The 23643-nt window shown below is 34.2% G+C and overlaps 1 protein-coding gene across 1 annotated transcript; it reads left to right on the forward strand.

Annotated features, from left to right (window-relative positions):
- The first annotated feature begins 21179 nt into the window (after positions 1 to 21179).
- Positions 21180 to 22498, forward strand: LOC110602271. Its single transcript, XM_021739752.2, has one exon. It carries the CDS (start codon positions 21762 to 21764, stop codon positions 22311 to 22313), a length of 552 nt encoding a protein of 183 aa, XP_021595444.1. The 5' UTR covers positions 21180 to 21761; the 3' UTR covers positions 22314 to 22498.
- Positions 22499 to 23643: the final 1145 nt, after the last annotated feature.

A 23643-nucleotide genomic window follows, 5' to 3' on the forward strand; every position in this document is an offset into this window, starting at 1 on the left:
TTGCAGGGAGTTGCAAGAACCACAAGTCTAATTTTTTCTGAAAGATAGAGTCTTTAATCTCACAAGTAATTAGTTAATCTCATTCATGCCTTTACTGATGACTGTAATACTCCTTTTATAGTAAAGAGTACATGGCTGAAATAGAAGTCCTACTTTGAATAAAATCTTAAAATAATAATACTTTTAAAGAATTTAATCTTAATATGAAAATAAAAAGAATCCTAATCTATAAGTAATTAAACTCCTACTAAAATCTAAAAATAAAAGAGTCCTAATTTGTTATCCAAAGTTGTATTCTTCTATAGTTAAACCTCCAAGAGTCCTAAGTCCTTGCTTCTTCATGCCTCTTATAGTGTTTGCCAATGAATGCGTTCGTAACAAATTTCTTTTCTTATTAAAATCTATGTCGTATAGAATTTCATTATATGAATTTATTATCTTTATTAATTAATTTTAACTCATCATGATTGAATTTAGTTTAATTCATTTGAGGAACTTGCAACTTACATTGCTAACTAAATTCATTAATTAATATAATCAATTAATCTTGTTAAGATTAGACCTTATCCATGTGACTTCCTAGGTTTATAGTGAATTAGTAATATGAGAATGGAAACAACCTTTTTACATCCCTCAAATGATATCGTATACATTCTCAATTCCTATAAATTATGATTAGTATCTAGCATAATTTGCCATGGCTACCTAATTAATAATGAATATATTATTTCATTTAATTAGAACTATTATGGTAAATTATCATGTACTAGAATCATTTCATTATAGAATTCCAATCCAAGCTAGGATCACGATAAATATCAAACCCCAATACTATAGATTATATATAAATATTTCTTAATTTCAATTCTTGATTAACAAGACTTACATTAGAAGCGCAATTAATTCATACTATCTCGACTAAGGACTTATTATCAAGAATAATTAACTTGGTCATAGGATTTTGTCCGTTTATCCGGTGTAATGAATCCCGTCTTGACTGAACACTTACCTTCATATATAACTAACTTGAACCAACATTCACTATATACCAACACATTGTACAAGTATATAAGCGGTATGAAACTCAAACCACCTATACATGAGACAAGTGTAGTCTTAAGTCTATAGACTATATGCACGATTATAATTTAGATGAACGAATATTGACAAAAGTAAATCCATATGTTCTTCATTAAATGCTACTAGTTCGATCCACTCATCACTATGAGTGCTCATATCTGTCTAGACATCACATATCCTATGACATGAAATTCACCACTCTACTATCATCAATATCACTATACTGATTAGCAAAGATAGAGAGGTGACAATCTACACTAGATGAATCATTCTCATTGAGGCATCCTATTTTATAGCATTTTATACAAGTACGATTCATCATGAGATTCTCAATTTCTTGAGAATGAAACGACTACTAAAAGCTAATGAGTTAGTAGATTATATTTAATTATTTAAAAAGCATTTAATTAATTAAATTTTTATTCTTTATACCTAGGGATGCAAGGTTATGTCAAATCAATATTGTAGTTTATGGTTGTAGAGCACATATTTCCAATGTAGTGATATTCTAAGTATTAAAAAATACTGGAAATAAATATTTTATGAATGTTTTAGCTACTAGAATGATGTGTTGTTCGATATATATATATTTTTTTCTTCAATTAATAGATTTGTATTCTTCAATTGAATGTAGAACTAAGTATTAAAAATATAGAAATGAACATTATAAGAATGCTTTACCTTCTAGAATGATTTGTTGTTCAATGTATTTCTTTTCTTAGATAACTTTATAATATAAGAAATACTTATACATTTCTTCTATTGAATGTAAGACCAAAGTGGAATAATTTTTGCTAAATTTAATAATCTAAAATGCTAGATGATGTGTTGTTTAATGCAAACACTCTACATTTAATTTGATGTGTTGTTGATTATATATGTTATACGCAACATGTCACTTTCTTACTTCAATTTCAAAGCTTAGTTCCCGTATCTCAAATGTTCAGTGTTGCATGGAAGAAAATAAAATTATATTCATTAAGAAGCAAATTGTGCCATTTTGGAGGGGACACAAAGAAGAATGAGAGCAAAGCATAAGACTAAAAAAATACATAGTGAAAAACTAAACAGTGCCATTTTGAGAAGGAGTGCAAGGCAAACAAGACAAATCAAGAGGAGAAATAGAAGACATGTAAAAGAAAAAATCAACCCTTAAAATTTCAAAATAAGGACAAATATGCAAATCAATTTCCCCAAATTGATTTGAAATGTATTGTTCTTGTCTACCTTATCTTCGTATTACAGTGTATGAATATGAATATCAATTTTTTATTGATGGTGTTGGACAATTGCAATTTTTTGAAACTCCAAAAAGTTCAATTCATTTTTTTTTTTAGATTTGTGACTCATAATTCTAGTGGGACACTTTTCTAATTAGAGTTAAATATTTATTCCTCAATAGGTGGAGATTCATAATCCTAATAGAATACTCTTTCTTAATTAGAGTGAAAATTTTATTCCTCAATAGGTGGAGGATTATAAAAGAGGGATCTCTCATTTATATATTATTCCTAAATTGGATAAGATTTCTAATTAAATTAGGGTTGAAGGATCTAACATTATAAAGAGAGTGTGGTTGATAGAGTATTGTACTTTGCCTCATGAGTGGTATGTAGTAATGCCAAATTATGAGTGGTTGGGTGGTGTGGGTGATTTTTGGAAGAGAAAGAAGAAAAATAGTTAGTGGTTTTTAATTTTTTTTTTCTTTGTTAATGGATCTATTGTGGAGTAAACTTACATCGAACCATGTTAAATTTTGTGTTTTCTATTATTTATAGGTATATTATCACAACAAATTAGTATTAGAGCTGAGGTTTATGATGTTAAAAATGGTGAGCATAAAATTTGAGGTGGAGTGATTCAATTGAAAAAAATAGTTTTAGTTTGTAGCAAAGTACCGTAAATGATGTCCTTGTACAATAAGAATTATTTAAAGCTTTGAATGAGAAACAACTAACGACGGTCAATGATGATGATTGGGAAGAGCTTCAAATGTAAGCGAGTACAATTACATTGACTTTAACCCCCTAATGTGAAGTACAATGTCTTCGAAGAAACTTTGCCAATTGTATTATGGAAGAAGTTAGAGAGTTTATAATGTCAAAATCACTCACAAAATATTTGCACTTGAAAAATGAATTGTACCAACTCAAAATGGAAGAAGATATGGATGTTTGAGATCATCTTAATACTTTTAATAAATTAATTATCCAGTTGGATAGTGTAGAAGTGAAGATTGATGATGAAAACAAAGCTCTTTTACTTTTAACCTTCCTCCTACAATCCTATAAAAGTTTATGGTAGCCTTAACAGTTAGAAAGGAGACATTAAATGTGTAAGATATTACTGCAGTGATTCTAAATGATCAAAAGTTCAAGAAAATAAGTAGTGACAGTAAAGGTGGAGCTTTTGTTGTTAATTTGAGTCACAATAGAAACCATCCATGTGGAAATAATTTAAGTAGATCAAATTTGAGATCACGCATAGAACTTGCAAATAAATAATATTTTTATTACTATGAGATGGATTACATTCAGTATACCCGTAAGAAGATGAAAGAAGATCTTGCAAACTTTAAACAATTCAAGAAAAGTAAGGGAAAAGAAGCAATTTTTGCAATTGCAATTGAAAATAATGAATATAACGTAATGAATGTGGATGAAGATGAAGAAAAGGAAAAAGATCTATTTAAGATGAATAAATAATAGATTTTGCTTGTCCTTTCTATACTTGTTCAAAGAAGGAATGCTTCAATACAATTGAGGATAAAAAAGAAACTCAAGTAAAGCTAGTTGATGAGAGTAAGGTGAAAGTTGAAAGTATTGGTAAAGTGAAGATCAAATTGTATGATAATCGGGTAAAGGTATTTGATGAAGTAAGGTACATTATTAAGTTCAAGAGGAATTTAATTTGTTTAGGTAAGTTAGGTTGATACGGAATCCAAGATCAACCTATGACCAAGAATCCCGTTACACAATTTGATGATGAAACACGCCATAGATATCTTTCAAGGTTGCTCTATTACACTCCTAATCAACTAATGTAACTAGACACATAGATAATTAAGTGATAATTCTAACTAAAAAATGCTATAAGAAATTCTTTATAAATTAACTAAGCATAGAGATCCCAAAGAATAATTATTAACTAAGCATGGAGATCACAAAGAATTATTATCCTTATAGAGGATAAACGATAAACATAAGTTCAACCAAGAAAATTTTCATAATGGATAAAATATTAACTTTAATTTATTCTACTTACATAGAGAGTAAAAGCAATTTATAGCAAAAAATCTCCTAATCCTAATTGGAATAGAAAAACAAAATAAATCCTAATTAAAATAGAAAATAAAATAAATCTTAGTTGAAATAGAAAACTATAAAAGTAATCGTATTAGAACAAGGAAAACTAAATATAATCCTACTAATAAAAAAAATCCTACTTAAATATAGACTGCCACAGGCTAGATTTTCTACTTGAAGAAAATTTAGCTAAATTTTCTCTTTTAAAGTTTATCCAAAATAATTCAAAGCTCAAAATCAGTATAATAGAAAATATGGGCTAGCATAATAAAACATGGATTCAAACTACTGGCAGTCGCAATTGATTTTGATATATTTTATTGAATCATATTGTGAATATCCTTCCATGACTTTCCAAATAAAATTCTCATCTCAAACACCTTGAATCAATCGAAAATAACTTAATTTCTTATGATTTGAAACTTGGCAGATTGAATAGTTGAAAAATGTAAAGACTTTTATGAACAACTTATTATTGAAGACTCTTCTCATTCCTATTCTCACATCATATATTCTTTGGATTATAGATTTTCGGTTCAAGATGAAATCACGAGAGTTAGCCGAGGTGCTCTTATGACCATGAAGGCTATAAAACTTGAGGTAGAGAATCTTTATACATTGGAAGGAAATACTTTGAATGAAAGATTGCGAGTTGAAGTAAGAGATAAAATCAACAATTAAGAGTGTAAGATAGTATCCAAAGAAAAAGTTGGCTTTTGCAGAAGTTGTGGAGATTAAGTCTATTTGACTTGGAAGTAGAGAATTTTAAAAATGTGAAGACTTGAAGAGTTCAAGTTCAAGTGTGAAGGTTTGATGATTGAAGATATTCAAGGTATGCTATAGTTGATGGATTTTAAGTCAAAGTAGAGATTGTTATATTTATCACTCATAATTTTAGTGGGATAATTTTTTCTAATTAGAGAAGAAGATTTATTCCTCAATAGGTGGAGACTCATAATCCTTGTGAGATATTCTTTTTTAATTAAAGTATAAAATTTTATCCTTTAATAGGTAGAGGATTATAAAAGGGTAAATCTCTTATTTATCTATTATTTTAAAATTGGATAAAGTTTCTAATTAGATTAAAATCGAAGGATTATTATAAATATGGTGCAGTTGATAGAGTATTTATGCTTTGCCTAGTGAGTGGTATGGAGTAAAACCAAATTGTGAGTGGTTGAGCGGCGTGGGTGATTTTTGAGAGAAAGACAAGCAAAATAATTAGTGGTTTTAATTTTTTTTTCTTTATTAATGAATTCATTGTGAAGTAAACTTACGTAGAACTACATTAAATTTTGTATTCTTTTATTATTTGTGAGTTGATTAACACATTTTTATTATTATTTTCTAACTTCTGGTGTGAATTGTATTTAATTGGATTTTCTTTTTAATGTTCTATCATAAAATTATTAATCATTCAAATTGCAGTGTACATATTTAGTTGATGGATTACATGTGATTTTGAGGGTTTATTTCTAATGTAATCAATTTTTTTCTTTCTTTAAAAAAAAACAATGAAGAATGGTATAATTGAAAGATTTTATATAATATTTTTTCCTTTCCATCATTTTATTCGCATAATAGTATTGGCTTTATTTATACATATAATTCACTAGGATCACAAAGGTATATTAATTTTATTTTATAAAAGTTGAGATGTGAGCCAGGATCACAAAGGTATATTAATTTTATTTTATAAAAGTTGAGATGTGAGCCAAGATGTTTTAAAAATAGAAAGTATCACTAAAATTTATTTTTGCTAAAGGTAAGAAGATGAGAATCAAAGTGTTGAATCTAAAATCTCTTCTAAAATTCAACTAAATGTACTTACTGTCGAATTAAGACTGTGAGTGCACTACTAAACTTATTTTTAATGAAGTTAAAATATTAATTTATGTTAATTTATTTGGTTTTTTCTAATATACTCTCTACTCATATTACTCTATTTAAAAAAATAACTCATCATTAAATTATTTTTGCACCTTACAATAAATTTTATTATTTCAATGAGTTGCGAATAAATTATCACTTGAAAAAAGAAAATTAATTATAATTTGATATTTGTACTTGTGAATAGAGTAATATTTTTTAGAGAGAGAACGTTATCTCAATCTATAGTTTTTGCTCCTATTTTTTTCACGAACCTCCCAATTCTAACCTCGATCCATGCGACACTTAACTCAGTTTATCGAACTAAGTCAACCTTCCTCACAGAAGTTAATCTCACAGAAGTTAATTTCACAACGGGCTAATTCACAAGAATGCAGTAGAAAGGAATGAAACAAATCTTGGGCAATTGGGAGCACCAAGGGATATGTGGAAGCTAAGGAAGCCAACAAAATAGATAAGTATGTGAGAAAAGTATTTTGGGAATAAAAAAACTCAATTCACTATATATACAAGTAAATATTATAAAGGAGGTTACAATTGATAGCCTAGCAAAATTTCTCTAAGTGTTGGGTACAATACTCCAAATGAAATCTTAAGAGAGTATTTATAGGGCTGCTACTGTAATATTCGGCTAAACTCCGATGTTGAAATTTCAACTTTCCGATTGAATCTCCATTGGAATCTGAAATTTTGGAACTGAAAACTTTAGAAAGGTAAAATAGGCTTTTTTGTAAAAAGAATTTGAAGCTTTTTATGAGGTGTTTTTAAAAAATATATTTTAGAAAAGTTTTAAGGTTCAGTAACCGAACTTTCAAGTTCGGTCGCTGAAGGTAGCTCCTCCAGCCACCTATAAAAGGGCTACAGCTTGAAAAGGAGAGGGCTTTTTTTCTATTTTTGGGCAGAGATAAGTCCACGCACCCTCTTTGATGATTTTGAATTTTTTCTTCATTTTTTTCTTCAAAGAATTCTCAATTCTTCCTCTCGATTTTAAAAATTAATGTTTTGGGTTAAGAGTTTAAAGTCAAAGGCGTTCAAACCTCTTTCTCCTCTCACAAAATCTTTGCTGCAGTTGTAGATTCGTCTTAAGAAGGTAAGCCATCTTTACCTCTCTTCTGTTATTTGAGTTTTTAAAGGATTCATAAGTTGTTTCAAGGGTTTGGCTATGCATGCAAAATCTTTTAGACGTTTTGGGTTTTAAGTTTGAATGATGTGTCTTAATCCATATTTTATGAATGCATGTGGATTCTTTCTTTGTTTTTGTGACCCTAGTTATGTTTTTGAGTAGTTTTATAAGTCTGAATTTTTTTGGTTTATTTGTGTTTAGGGGCTGGATTACAGAAGTAAAATCGAGTTTGGCATAAAGCCAAAACCCAGGTTTGATAGTAGAAGGTCCCTTCGGCCGCCGAACCTGCACCTGAGGCAGTCATCTTTGGCCACCAAAAGTGCCTCCAAAGATTTGACCTTCGGATCTGTAAGGGAATTTTAGGCTGCCGAACCTACCGCCGAAAGTCCCATGTGTAGCTATTTTTAACTCATTTTCTACATGTTCTCTTATATGTTTTTAGGGGGTTTCTTAAGATAGTTTTGAGTTTTGTAAAAATTATGTTTGGTCCCTCATTTAAGTCCATCTGTGTAGGATCGGATTTGGAAAATTGTAGAGACTTACAGTGAGATAACTGCTTCAGAGGTAGGCTTGCATCAGCTAGAGGTTGGTAGAACTACACTGAACTATTATTTTGAAGAAATCAAATGTTTTAAACATGCTCATGCATCATGAATGCCATGTATATATAATTAGGTTGTTGGTATTAGAATTCATGAATATGATGCATTGTACAATTAATTATTATTGTGGATGGATGTTGGATGACCCACTAACCCTCAACCATGTTATAATATATTACGACGGATATGGAAAGACTAGAGCTTGCCCATTCTACATCCCCTAGCACTATATAAGGGAAAGACTAGGGATGCCCATTCTATACTCCTGACACTATGGATATGTTATGTTATATTTAAGAAGAAGTTTTGAGGAGTACCCATTGTGGGTCGGGCACTATTGGAATTGTGGAGAGTTACTGGTGACGAGTCCATCTTGATGTAACGACCCGAAAATCGGACCGCTACCGGCGCTAGGATCCAGATCGGCTTAAGGCCGCCGGGACCCGTAGCAAACCTAACATATATCCTGCATACCTGTTTAATCCCATACATGATCAACATATACATAAAAATTTTGAACTTTCTCATTCATTTACCAAACTTAACCTGTGCATGCACAACTCATAAGTATAAACATTAAACCCCACACTGGAGCCCTAATCAAATGCTCTAATGGGGTAACATAACATATTTTAAGTTTGGTTTATATAAACATCATAAAACATTTCATTAAAATATCATATAACCAAAAAGGGATTAACAACATACTAGGGTCAAGCACAACTCTAAACCTCAATAAACATCACTATACTATACTTTACATTACATCATTCTCATGTCCACATTTAGCTATTACATAAGACATGACTTCTTATTCTCGCTGACCTCCTGATTCTATCCCGTACCTGCAACCTGGGGGATTAAGGGAATGGGGTGAGCTACTAGAGCCCAGTGAGCAGAATAATAAAACATTATATTAAAATTCATACTTTCATGGAATGCATCACATCACAAACAAATCACATTAAGGATGAACTTGTCACCAATAGCCCTCTACATAATCCAATTATGCCAGGGGCGTAGTGCAGGCCACATCTGGTCTTTCTCTTACACATAACATAACATACATATCCATTCGTGCCGGAGGCGTAGTGCAGGCCATACCCGGACTTTCTCTTACATTGTGCCAGGGGCGTAGTGCAGGCCACACCTGGACTTCCATATCACATCATATCATATCTCATCATAGTGAGGGCTAAAGGATCATCCAACATTCATCCACATCAACATCAAGATATGCAATGCAACATATTCGTGAATTCTAATGCGAACAACCTAATACATATCACATGGCATTTATGATGCATGAACATGCTCAAAATTAATTTACCTTTGAAACATAAAGATTCATTCCACTCACCTCAAGCTAGCTCTGACAAGACACTGAAGCAACTGTCTCACTGCTGGGGTCCTGGGGTCCTCGGTTCCTCGGGTTTGAACCTACATAGGTGGACTCAAATGAGGGACCAAACATACATGAACATGACTCTAAGATACTCCCCAAAAATTCCCCTAAAATTCCCCTAAAATACCTTAAAACAATCATAGAAATCATGCAAAGGAAGGCTGAACAGGGCACTTTTGGCGGCAGGTTCGGCGGCCGAAAGTCCCTCCAGAGCCGAAAGTCATGCACCTTCGGCGGCACTTTCAGCGGCCGAAGGTTCCTTCCAGAGACGAAACTCATGCATGTTCGGCGGCACCTTCGGAGGCCGAATCTCCCCTCCAGAGCCGAAAGTCCACTTTCGGGGGCAGGGTTCGACAGCCAAAGGCTGGCCTCCACAGGCAGGTTCAGCGGCCGAAAGTCCCTTCGGCTGTCGAACCTGAGTTCTTCCAAAGGGCAGAACTCAGCCTCCACAATGCACATTTGCCTCCCAAACCATTCCAACTCAAAACCAATACTTTCAAAACATGCATACATACTTCCATAAGCAAAAAGGGTCTCAAACTAGCCTAAACCCCAACCAAAACACATCAAACATACATATACAACATACATTGTCCATATACTCAACATTAACCAAAAACTCAATGTTAACCTAAATATGCATTTCTACCTCATAAACTTTCATAAAACTCGTTTAAAACATGAAATGAGCTAAGGATCTACCCTTACCTCTTGAAGATCGAGAGGAGAGGCGATCCAACTCGGAGATGGGGGAGATCTAGCTTCTTGGGTCTCCAAGCTCCAAAACTTGCTCAAAGTTCACAAATCTTCAAAAGCCAAGAAAACACTTGTTAAAACTTGAAAGATTGGAGAAAAAATCATCAAAAACAACCATGAGAGAGCATGGACTCACCGTTGGCCGAAAATGGGGAGAAAACTCGCCCGTTTCGGCCATGGAGCCCTTATATAGGGGCTGGCCAGACCACTTTCGGAAGCCTAAAGTGGCTCCAAAACTCATGCAAGTTCGGAGGCCGACCATGGGGTTCGGCGGCCGAACCGGAGCCACTTTCGGAAGCCTAACTTGCCCCCCTAAACTATCCCACATTCGGCGGCCGAACTTGAGGTTCGGCGGCCGAACCTGGAAATGCCTCCATGGTCTTTTTCATTTAAAACTCAATTTCTTTCTCACTTAAAACTTTAAAATACATTAAAATATTTTATAAAAACATGATTCTACCCTTCTAGAGGTTTCCGACATCCGAGATTCCACCGGATGGTAGGAATTCCGATACCGGAGTCTAGCCGGGTATTACACTTGATGTGAATTGTTTGTGTTGTGACGCATTCATACGATCATATATTTTATTAAACTATTTTTATTTATGTTTCTACTTACTAGACTCTTGTAACTTATCACTTTCCCTTAATCCCATGTTTGCAGAACCAGAGTTAGCTCAAGAGGTCAAGTGTTATATGGTATAGCTCTGATGTAATAATATAGTTGTGGACATGTAATTCATATTGTGGTTTAGAATTATGCTTTGCCCGAGTTTTCTTTTATAGTCTCTTGTTTATGATCTTCTTATGTAAAAATTTTAAAGTTTAAGCTATGTTTGAACCAAGCTTAAGGCATTTAATGATGACCATACTGGAGCATTTGATGAGGGCTCTAGTATGGGTTTTATATTTTCAGTTATATTGCATGTACATGTCAAGTTTTGGTTCATAAGACAGAAATGTTTCTATATGTTTTATGATCATATTTGGAATTATATCAGGTATAACAGGATGTATAGTAGGCTTTCTACGGGCTTTGGTGATCTTAAGTCGATTTGAACTCTAGCGCCGGTAGCGGTCCGGTTTCCAGATCGTTACAGTTACCTCCTCAACATGCTACTGCAATTGAAGCTTCTTGCGAAAACTTTACAATAAAACACTCCTCTAATTTATTCTAGAATTTATAGCCCCTAAGAAGCTTCTAAGGAAGCCTCTTTTGGCTCGAAGTTTGCCTTAATTTGCTACCTTGGACGAGTTTCAACATGTTTTGGAATTTTCTAGCTCGTTTAAACCTCATTTTAGCATTTCTGGTGTGTTTAGTATGCTTGGGCACATTTGCACCCTAGGTCATGCTATTGCCTATAGAGCTCGCTACTGTGTGTTTTTGTCTTTTTCTGCACCTGTGAACCACACTAGGGTGGTGCACTGTGCTAGTGCTAACAGCATTCTGACTAGCGTGCCCAGCCTACTCCCCTCACTGGCCTCATGCGTTGCTCCTTCAACAGGCCCAGCTTATGACATGCCTCCACTCTCAATGATTTTTCATTGTTGCAACCAACAACATGTCCATACCTTGGCAATACCCCAAGTGAACCTCACTTCCACACTGCCCTGCCTTGTGCCTCAGCCTCTTGCCAATCCTAATGCAACTCCAATCCAGCAGCCTAATAGCTCCATCACTAACCAGCATTTTTCCCACATGTTGAACCTCATTCAATGTACTAGTAGCTTGCGCAATTAGCGTCGCGCTAGTGTTCCCTCTGGCCAGCACAACTGGTTGTGCACCTTGAGGCACCAAATCTGACTCTAATGCAGAAATGGCCCATTGGCCTACCAATTGGCTGGCACTCACATCACTTGGTCAATTTCAACCCATGACACCTTTGGCCTATTTTTTCTCAAATTGTGAGGATTCTTAATGCCATCAGTGTAGGCACATAACATTTTATATCGGATTCCTTCATTTTTTTCTTGATCTTGGGCTCCTTTGCCCTTTAAGATATGGGTAATCATTTTGTTTTTATCAAGGGAATTGCTTCATCCACAGTCCCTACTTCGACTGTTGTATAGTGTATTTTAGTTGTTATGTAGATCTAGAATGAAAGATGGGAGGTCTTTCTAGATCTACCTTTGTGTTTGTTTGAGTGTTAGAATCTAAGCCTTTGGTTATGGTCGATCATTAACGGAGGTGGTGAAGGTCGATGGTTTGGTGCGAAGCAATAAAATGCTCTTAATTGATGCTCTCATGGCTATAAAAAATTGAGATTGCTTTAGTCTGCCTTGCTCTTCGCTAGTGTTCAGCGTTGAGCCTAAAAGTTTTGATTAAGAGAGTTATGCTTATGGTCCTCCTTGTGGTTTTGTGCTGCTAGGAAGTTGGTGTAGCTCTATTGTGGCATTTGGCTCTTAAAGTGAGTGGGGGTGGAAGTTAGATCTAGAAACATAAGTTTTTAATGTTTGGGCTGGTTACCTTGGACATGCAAGGCATTTTGAACTTCCGTCATCCCTCTCCAATAGTTGAAGGGATGCTTTATTGGTGGCAGTGTAAGAAGGCTTCCAGATTGCTCTATGGAGCTTAATTATGGGCTTGTTGGATTCCTTAATTTTGTGGGCTTGGGCCTTGTGCTTGTTTGGCAAAGGATCCCTGAAATCTGATACCTTGCAAAGTCTATTAGTTATACTCTTACCCTTCAACATTTTAAGCAGTCAAACAAAAATGAGCAATAATTTTCATAGAAATGGAAACTCCTTGAGTTGTTTGAAATAAATACAATAATAATTTTTTCCAATTAGTTGCTTGAAATATTTAAAAAATATAATTAAAAAATTTTATGCACATTTGTTTTTTTTTGAAATGGGGGACTGAAAATTAGAGGAATATAATATCAAATTTCTCAGATTTACTCAGATGCACTTTACCACTAGACTATACCTGTAAGTGCTTAATACCATCTTTAAATAGGTGATATATGTTTGCTTCTCTGATTTTTTTTTATGTATCGAAATGTTTCACTAATTTACTATTGATAAAATTAATGTTTAAAAAATATTTTTTGAAAATTATAAAAATTTTAATAAAATTAATGTTTGAAAAATATTTTCAAAAAATTATAAAAATTTCACCGCCTTTTAAGTAATAATCCAAAACTATTAACAAAATAAATTTAGAAACAATAGATTAACAGAAAAACGAGAGAATATGTAGATTTAATAAAAAAAATTAAGTTCTAGAACTCTCTAGCACATAACGTTTTACCTATAAACGAGTTTACGAGTATCAACATTTCATGCATTAAAGTAGATTTAAGAATGGCCTAAATTAAACCTATATTTCTTTTTTTTTTTTTCAAAGGAGATTTATTTTTATAATTAAATATTGTTTTGAATTGAATATTCAATGCATTACCATCAAAATTTAATTGGATTAATAAAAAATTATGTTTTATTAATGATAAAAATTATATAATTTTTTTTTTATCATAAAATCATTTTTAGACTCCGATTTGAAAACAAAATCACAAGATATTATTTTTTTTATAATTTTTTTATTTTTGATTAAATTATTTAATATCATATTATTAAAACTTTATAATTTTAATAAAAAATTCTCATTGTACTAACAGTAAAAAAGCACAAGGGCCATTTTATCACAAAATTAATTTTAGATTTAAGCTTTAAAAATGCAAAAAAAAAAAAGGTACACTTTTGTAATTACCCAAATATCTATAATGAAAAATAAAAATTTGACTCCACAAAAAAATTGAATAGGTAATTAGATTATTAAGAAAATTCACCAAAATAGTCCTAATATAATCATAATTTTAATTAGATTATGTTGAAATTTTAGCTTTCCGTCACTATTTACTTTTTGTGAAAAAATTTTTATCTTTTAATAGTTGCATTTTTATGAATTGTTTACAAGTGATTCAATATCTTCATTCTCCATATTTAAGTATTTCTGAATTGGATTTGATTTTGAATGATTGTAAATTTTTATTAACTTTTAAAATTGATATTTATATTAGATGGATTTATCGTAATGCCACTTTAACCGCTCATATTTTAATTATAGAATTTATTAAATATGGTCGTCTTTCTATTTGAAACGATATCTCTCTTTATTTGATAAAATTTTATTAATACAATTAGCAGTTTTACTTTAAAAAAAAAAAATAGTTAACCTACTACATGTGTAGCAATTATAATTTTAAAAATATTTTAAATTGATATACTTATTATGTGATATGCTATTTATTTACCTTTTAAAATTTTATTTAAATTCTAATAAGGGTATTCTTAATTCTATTTAATTATATACTCAAAAACGTATATCCTTCATTTAAGATAAAAAAATTTGATAAGAATTATTCATTTTTAATAATTTTTTATTTAAAATAAAAGAATTTAATTTTTTTAATTTAAAAACTTTTATTTTAAAAAGAAAAATATTTTTATATAATTTTATAAAAATTCATTTGAATTTTTTTTAAAAAATAAATGATATCAAATAAAATAATTTTTTAAAGTTCCTTTTAAAAAAAATAAGTGAGAGTCTTATTTGATTTTTTAATAATAATTTACAGATAAATTTAGATTTACGATAAAATTTAATATTTTGATTCTACTATATAATTTGAGAATAAATTTTCTTTTTTAGCCAATTTTATAGTTTGTGACATAGTGTCGCCAATAGCTCTAGAATTTTTGCCGATTGTGATTCCACCGGAATGTCAGATTCCGGCAATGAGGGTATGGAAGAGGATGATCTTTTGCAACATAATGGCCGTAGGAAGCGTAAAGATGGTGAAGGAGGTTTCTCTTTAGAAGAACAAGACGGTAGAAAGTTTGAGTCTGTTGGACAACCGTCTCCAATGGGTCCTTCGTTTAGGGATATGCTAGTCAATGGGAGTCCTAATAACGAGACTGTGATTGCTGACACAGTTGAAGTGAATGATGAGGAGTCGTATGAGCTTTCTGATGGGGAAGAGGATGAGGAGGATGAAAAGTGCCATAATATTAAACTTACTAAAATTGAGAAATCTCGTTATTGTAAACCATGGAAGAACTCCTTGATTATCAAGCTGATTGGAAGATCAATAGGGTATGCCTATTTATCGCGAAGGGTGAAGGAACTCTGGAAACCTAAATCCCCTATTGACTTAATTGCTCTGGACAACGATTTTTTTCCTTGCTCGATTTAATAGTAGGGAAGATTTTGATTTTGCACTGGAGGGTGGACCATGGATTATAGCTGATCATTATTTGTCAGTTCGCCAATGGTGCCCGGATTTTGATCCATTTAATGTTTCCTTGGAACGCTTGGCAGTTTGGGTTCGATTTCCATGCCTTCCAATTGAATATTTTAATGAGGATTTTCTTATGCGATTGGGGAGGAAGATAGGAGATCCTATCAGAGTGGATAATAACACTAGCCGAGTGACAAGAGGGCATTTTGCGAGATTATGTGTTGAAGTTGATGTTACGAAGCCTCTTTTGTCGAAATTCAAGCTGAACCGGAGAGTTCGACGTATTGAATATGAGGGGTTGCATATGGTTTGTTTTTCATGTGGAATTTTTGGGCATATGAAGGATAATTGTCCTTCGTTGCGGAAAGAGTTGCAGCCAGAGAATGTAGAGAATGTGCCTAATTCGGTTCATAGTAACCCTGCTCCTAAGGTGGCTCAGTTACCCGAGAATCAGGTGGTTAATCCAGCTGTTTTAGATGATTTTGGTGATTGGATGCTGGTTAAGAAAGATAGAAGACGTAATCAACGTCCTCAGGAAAAACCTGTATTTAAATTTGGGTCAGGTGATCATGGTCCGAGGGAGTCAAACAAGGGTAAATCAACGATGAAGGCCAATAATAACCCCTTTAGTTCTCTAGTTATTCTCCAGGATTCTGAGACTCATATAGAACATAATGCGACTCCACCAGTGGTACAAGATTTTCGTCCTGTCTTGGGCAAGAAAAAGCTACGGGATTCTAAAGGGAAGGGTCAAGTGGTTTCTACTGTGACAAGAGAGGAGACTCCCAATATTGCTTTAGATTCCTATGTGAGATCTAATGGGCCTGCTGTGCAAAGTTCAGTTCTAAAAATTAGAGGGGTTTCGAGTGGATCAGGGGGATCTTCTAGAAAAGCTGCTGCACAAGATGACCATGTAGTTGTTCAAGGGAATAATAGAACGAATCAGTCAAAGACTTGGGTTGTTTCTAACTCGAAATTGGTGGGACTTGCAAATTTAGAAACAGAATTGGATAGGAATCAACATGATAATTTTAATGATCTGTCATTTCCTCATCCAACCCGTCCCAATATCCCAGCAGCTAATGGAGATGGTAATCAGGATATGAATCTTGACGATGATGCGATGATAATTGTTGCTCAGACTTCCTTGAATGAATTTCAGAATAGTGGTTTAATTGGTAAGATGCCTTCTAATGAGGGGTCTTACTAGATTTTTCGTTCTATTATAGGTTCAGTCATCCTCGTGGCTTTCTTTTCTCTCTTATTTTTAATGATTATTGGAGTTTGGAATTGTCAGGGTGCTGCTTCTTCTAATTTTCTGAGAGCTTTTAAGGAATACAATCGTATCTATAAGCCTCAGATTTTTTGTTTGGTTGAGCCTCGAATTTCTGGCCATTCAGCTGATAATGTTTGTAAACAGCTAGGTTATGATAATTGGGTTCGTGTCGAGACTTTTGGTTTCAGTGGAGGCATCTGGATTTTATGGTCAGAAATATTTTTTAAGTTAACGCTTGTGTCGACAGATCCGCAATTTATTACATGCAATGTGTTACTTGATAATGGGGACTCGTGGTTAGTGAGTTTTGTGTATGCCAGCCCTGACATTAGTTTACGAAGACGTTTGTGGCATTCGGTTCTGGGTTTCAATGGAAGTGAGAAAAGTTGGTTACTGTTGGGAGATTTTAATTCTTTTACAAGCGAGAATGAACAAACCGGCTATGTTAATGTTCACAGTATTGGGGCTAGTGATTTTCGGCAATGGATTTTTGATAACTCACTTATTGATTTGGGTTTTGAAGGTACCCCTTTTACTTGGAGTAAGGGTGGTATTAATTCTTCTTATAAAGCTGCTCGATTAGACCGTTGCTTGTGTACTGAGATTTGGCGCATGACATTTTCTAGAGCTACAGTTATTCATGCTCCAAAGTTGCATTCTGATCATTGTCCTATTTTTATGAATTGCTTTGGAGTTACAAATTCTTCTGTTCGTCGTTTTCATTTTCAAGCGGCTTGGACAGCTCACAAAGATTTTGTTGATGTTGTTTCCCGTGGTTGGAAGCAAAATACTTCTTTATTTGATAATTTGAAATCAACCAAAGACTCATTAAGCCAATGGAACCGATCTGAGTTTGGGAATATTTTTCATAATAAGCAGAGGTTGATCCGTCGAATTGATGGTGTTCAAAAAAGCTTAGCTATCCGGCGAACGAGAGGTTTAGTGAAGCTGGAATTTAATCTGAGACGACAGCTTGAAGATGTTTTGAAGCAGGAAGAATTATACTGGTTTCAACAATCTAGGGAGGAATGGATTGTTTCTGGTGAGAGAAATACAAGGTTTTATCATCTTTCTACCGTGATTAAACGCAAGAAGCAGCAAATTCTCAAGCTGAGAAATGGGAACAATGTGTGGATTGAAGATTCTAGTCAACTTAAAGAGCTTGCTAGCGGTTACTATCAGGAGCTGTATTCGAAAGATTTGGCGGTTGACTGCAGCCATTTTGTTAGACCTGATGGGCCTGCTCTTTCTTCTTCTCAACGGTTGCTTCTGGATCGTCCTTTTTCTCATGATGAAGTATATGATGCTTTGCGCCTTATGTCTCCTTACAAGGCTCCAGGACCCGATGGTCTACAAGCAGTTTTCTTTCAGAAATCTTGGTCTGCGGTAGGTTCACAGGTTTCAGCGTTTATTATTGAGGTCTTGGGCGGGAGGGAGTTTCCAGAGGAAGTTAATGAAACGGTGCTGACTCTTATTCCTAAAATTGCTTGTCCAGAATTTATTTCTCAGTTCAGACCAATTAGCTTATGTAACGTGATCTATAAGCTTGTTACAAAAGTGTTGATTAACAGATTGAAAGATGTTTTGAGCTCTCTCATTGGATTGGAACAAAGTAGCTTCGTTCCTGGCCGACAAATTATTGATAACATTGTGGTGTTTCAAGAAGTTTTGCACACTATGAGAACGTCTAAGCGGTCAGGGGGTTTTATGGCGATTAAAATTGATCTTGAAAAGGCTTATGATAGACTAGATTGGGATTTTATTCAGTGGGTGTTGGGTTCTTACCACTTTTCCGATGCTTGGATTTCTAATATTATGAATTGTGTTAGAACATCTTCTATGTCAGTGTTATGGAATGGTGAGAAGTTAGAATCTTTTAAACCGACTCGTGGTGTGCGACAAGGCGATCCAATGTCTTCATATCTTTTTGTTATGTGTATTGAACAACTTTCGAGAATGTTTAAACAGCTTGTTCGTCAAGGCAGATGGAAGCCGATTCCTATCTCGAGTAATGGTCCGATGATTTCTCATCTTATGTTCGCGGATGATATGGTTTTGTTCGCAGAAGCTTCTGTGGAACAGTTGGATTTGATTTTATCATGTTTGGATGACTTTGCTAAGGCTTCCGGGCAAAAAGTGAATTTAGCTAAGTCTTCTCTTTATTTGTCGCCTTTTGTTGATAGTGATTTGGCGTCACTTTTGTCTTCAAGGTCAGGTATTCCTTTGACTGCTGATTTGGGAAAATACTTGGGTGTGCCATCTATTCATGGGAGGATTTCAGTCTCAACATATAGTAGTATTTTGGATAAAATGAGAGGCAGACTTGATGGCTGGAAGGCGAGAGCTCTATCAAAAGCTGGACGAATAACGTTAGTTCAATCAGTTCTTAATGCTATTCCTGTTTTTGTGATGCAGAGTGCTCTTTTACCGATATCGCTTTGCAATGAAATAGAGAAAATATGCAGGAACTTTATTTGGCATGGGAAGGATATGAAGCCAGCTGTACATCTGATTAATTGGGATACAATGTCCTTGCCGAAGCGGTTAGGTGGTCTTGGCATCAGAAATATGCGACAAATGAATCAGGCTCTATTAGGGAAGTTGTGTTGGCGAGCTTACAAGAATCCGCAAGCTTTGTGGGTTAGGTGCCTTTTCAATAAATATGAGTCGGGTTTTGTTCATTGGGAAGTCGCTAAGCGAGCTAATGGTTCAGTCAATTGGAAATCTTTTTGTTATGGTTTGGAGCTACTTCGAAAAGGGATAGTTGTAGATGTGAATAATGGGATGCACACTAGATTTTGGCTGGATGATTGGCTTCCGGTTGGGCCTCTTTGGAATTTTGCACTTAAACCGTTGATTGAGTTGAATATGCAGGTTTGTGTTCGATATTTCTGGGTTCCTAATGTAGGCTGGAATTGGGACATTTTAAATTCTCTTCTTCCTACTGATGTCCTTTTATATTTTCAATCAATTACTTTAGTTGATGATATGTCGTGTTTGGATGGTTTTGCGTGGAAGCATTCTTCTTCTGGCTTATATACAGTTAAGTCAGGGTTTGATACGTTTTATTTAGAAGTGTCAGGATCTAATATGGATTGGCAAGGGCTGTGGAAGGTTAGGGTGCCACAGCGAATTCAAGTGTTTTTGTGGGAAGTGGCACATGAGAAAATCATGGTTAATGTTCAACGCCGAAAGCGAGAATTTATTGATTATGATTTATGTCCTCTTTGTGGAGTTGCAAGTGAATCTGTTTTGCATGCTCTACGAGATTGCCAACATGTGAAACAAATTTGGAATTCCCTTTTACCTACCAATTTCGCTTCTCCATTTTTTGATATTTTGAATGTGCCTTTATGGCTATCTGCTAATATAGAAAAAGTAGGGTTATTGGCTAATGGAATACCATGGGATGTGCTTTTTAGTTCGGCTGTTTGGTGGTTATGGAAGCGAAGAAACTTGTTGGTTTTTAATGAGAATAATGACCAGGATACTATTGATGCGTCCTTTATTCAGCTTCGAGCAAAAGAATATATTCATGCATGGAGGTTTTCGATGCAGGCTGGGTCTGGACCGAGAGGCCGGTCTTTGAAGTATGTTGGGTGGAAGCCGCCAGAAACAGGCTGGGTGGTAGTGAATTCCGATGGTAGTGCATTGTTGTCAGCAGGAAGGGCAAGTTGTGCAGGTTGTTTTCGAAACAATGAAGGTAGATGGCTTTTGGGCTTTCAACGGTTTTTGGGCAATTGTGGAGCAATGGAAGCTGAGCTATGGGGAATATATTATGCTTTAGTATTAGCATGGGATTCAGGGTGGAAGAAGATTGAAATTCAAACGGATTCTCAACTCGCGTTAGATTTACTTGCAGATAGAGGTGCAGGAGTTTTTAGAGTTGCTAATTTGGTGAGGAATTGTCGTGATCTTATCAATAGAAGCTGGGAAGTCAAGATGGTAAAAATTTACAGGGAAGCAAATGCGGTAGCGGATCGTTTGACTAGTTTAACCATTGGTGATGATTTTAATTTGAAAATTCATCAATGGCCTCCTGTTACTATTAAATTTTTACTGGATGCTGATAGGTTGGGGCTTTCATGGCCTAGATTAATAAAATAAGGGCTCTATCCCTCTTTTTCTAAAAAAAAAAAAATATAATTTAATTGTCTAATTTTTATTTAAAAAAACCTATTTATTTATGTTTTGAGTCTACTAAATTTAAAAAAGAATTTGCTGTACATATATATATGGTAAAGTGATCAAATTTCCTTTTTAATTATATAATGAGGTTAAAAATGTTAAATTTTCATTAAATTTATTTTATAAATTATTATTAAAATATTAAATTAATTTAAATAAAAATAAATAAATTGAAAAAAGTGTATCTAATACTATTAAATTATTAAAATAATAATATTATTTAACATTTTAACCATAGTTGATAAGTTTAAATTGATTTTTTTTTTCGATAAATTTAATCATTTAGCGATTAAAAATCTTTGTAGCTGGATGTCGATGATAATCAGTTTTCTCGATTATCTTCTGAGAAACAATCACTGCAGTGTCAAGGCAGAAACGTAGACTCTCTCATTATTTTTCTTGCCCTTTTTATCTGTTTTCTCCCCCTGCTGTCAAAAACACCTCCTTTCAATTTCTCTAGCTTTATTCCATTTGTCTCTTTCAAATGAGCCTGCAAAATCCACCCACCATTGCACATGCTCCTCTTGTTCCCTTTCTCTCTGCCTTTCTGATCTTTCTTCCAACAAGTGTCCCTTTCTAATTCTAAATTTCTCATTTTCTCATCTTGTTTTAGCCTTTATTACCTTCAATCCTTACGGGGTTTCTCACTTTTGTGCTGATTCCCATTCCAATTTCTAGGGTTTTCTGCTTTTCTCTTTTTGGCTTATTCTTCAACTTGTTTGCCACTGATAACCTTCTTTTGTGTTTCTGTTGTTAGGGTTAGTTTAATTTCACATAGTATCGCTTGTTTCTACAGCTGGGTACTCTTAGATCTCAAATTTCCTTTTTTTGGTAGTAACATTTTCGCTGTATTCACTACTGTTCGGCTTCGTATTGTTCTTAATTGTCACTCAATGTCACAAGGTTATGCAATTGAGCTCTATTTCGATCCAGCCCTTGAAAACCAGGTCTTGAAGGCCTGGAACGTGCTAGCTCGACGCCAAATCAGTACCCAACTCATCGAAATCGAGTCTCGCCCTCACATAACCCTTTATTCTAGCTCGTATGTTGAGCCCACAAAGCTTGAGTCAATCGTCAAGGCCTTTGCCTCAAAGCAGGAACCATTACCCTTATCGCTCTCTGCTATTGGGGGTCTTCCAATTGACAACAATGTCCTCTTTTTAGCTCCTACGCCTTCACTTTCACTTCTTCAGTTTCATTCTCAGTTGTATGATGCATTGAAGAAGGAGGGGATTGAGATTAGTGAAGAATATCGCCCTGACTCCTGGATTCCTTATTGTGCAGTGGCTCAAGATGTGCCAAAGGCTAGGACGGGAGAGGCATTTTGTGTTTTGAGAGACTTGAAGTTGCCGGTTACTGGGTATGCAATGGATATTGGGTTGGTGGAGTTCTCACCAGTTCGTGAATTATTCTCATTTGTCCTTGGCAATTCAGTAGAAGGATGAGGTTCTTTTTTGTGGTCTTGTTATAATATGCTACTTAGGAAATTTCAGATTTATAATATGAATGTGTTACATTTTACATGTTTCTGTTTTATGTAGGGTTATATGAATGGTGCTAGTTTAGAGAATGGTAGAGAATTTGTATTGTGTTTATGGGCATAAGTTGAAAATGAATTTCTATTTGTTCATGTTTATCTTGTTTTCATATTTGGGTTTATGTTCTGATTCCTTTCGGTTTCTTATATTTCTTTTATGCACATTGATTCTGTATGCTGAGTGCACAGATCATTTAATCAGTTTCCTCGCTAATTAGATGGGAGGAGACCTGTCCTTCTTTTCTTTTTTCCATTTCCTTTCTTTTAATCTCTAGTTCAGGAATCAAAGTTGACTGCTTATGCTGTGATTTCTTTTGGTTCCTAATGGCCCAATGGTCCAATATTCCAATTGTTTTTCAGTTGCATTCACAGATCTATTTTGCAGCCTTTGATTCTCAATATTCCATGTCAAGGTTATATGTTGGTTTGCACCAGCTGGGCTGTAAATGACCTAGTTGTTGCGAACTCAAACCCAATTTTTATGCTATTTAACAAAAAAGCTAAGTTCAAGCTTATTGTTATTCAGTTTATTAAGGCTCAAGATCTCGCTTGGTTAACTAAAATTATTCAGTTTTTAACTTATTATTTTAAATCTAATTAAAATAATAAATGAGTTGAGCTGCACAAAACTTGGATAAACAAAAACGGTTCATTTTCTTAATAATCCAAGCTTGAGCTTATGATATTTGGCTGATTTTGTAAACAAGAAGCCGAGTCTGAGCTCATTACATCCCTAACCAGTCCTCGAATCACTTCTTACTTGTGCAAACACTTGTATTAGATGTGGCATTGTGGTATTTCGATTATAGCCCTTACCCCTCGTGTGCTTTGGCTTTTCAGATTCTGTTTCATAATCCTGCTTTAGGGGTGCTTATGAGAATTACAAGCTTTGCCTGCTGCTGATGGTCCTATATTGCTAACCATCTCCAATTTTTGTTTAAAAATCCTTCTCACTGTTTTCCTTTCTGTGTGATAAAGAAGGAACCTTCATATTGTGACAGCTCAGGTCCTTCCTTATTTTTGCTCCTTTATGATTCATTTATGACAGCGTATAATCAAGGAAAGTTTGAGTTCTCAACCTTCATTATTGTGTAAGCAGCCTATGCATCTTGCCCAATTTTCTGAAGTGGAGTTGTAAAGCTAACATGCAGGTTTTGCTCATTGCTTAAATGGGACATGCAGATCTCCTACATTGGCATGATGGTGCCTTTTCAATTTTGGTTGACTATTTTGTCCTG

The sequence above is a fragment of the Manihot esculenta genome, chromosome 15 (genome assembly GCF_001659605.2).
Source record: "Manihot esculenta cultivar AM560-2 chromosome 15, M.esculenta_v8, whole genome shotgun sequence".
Lineage (NCBI taxonomy): Eukaryota > Viridiplantae > Streptophyta > Magnoliopsida > Malpighiales > Euphorbiaceae > Manihot > Manihot esculenta.

What these genes read in the sequence shown, in the direction of transcription:
- LOC110602271 (XM_021739752.2), top strand. Translation starts at nt 21,762, where the DNA reads ATGTCACAAGGTTATGCAATTGAGCTCTATTTCGATCCAGCCCTTGAA.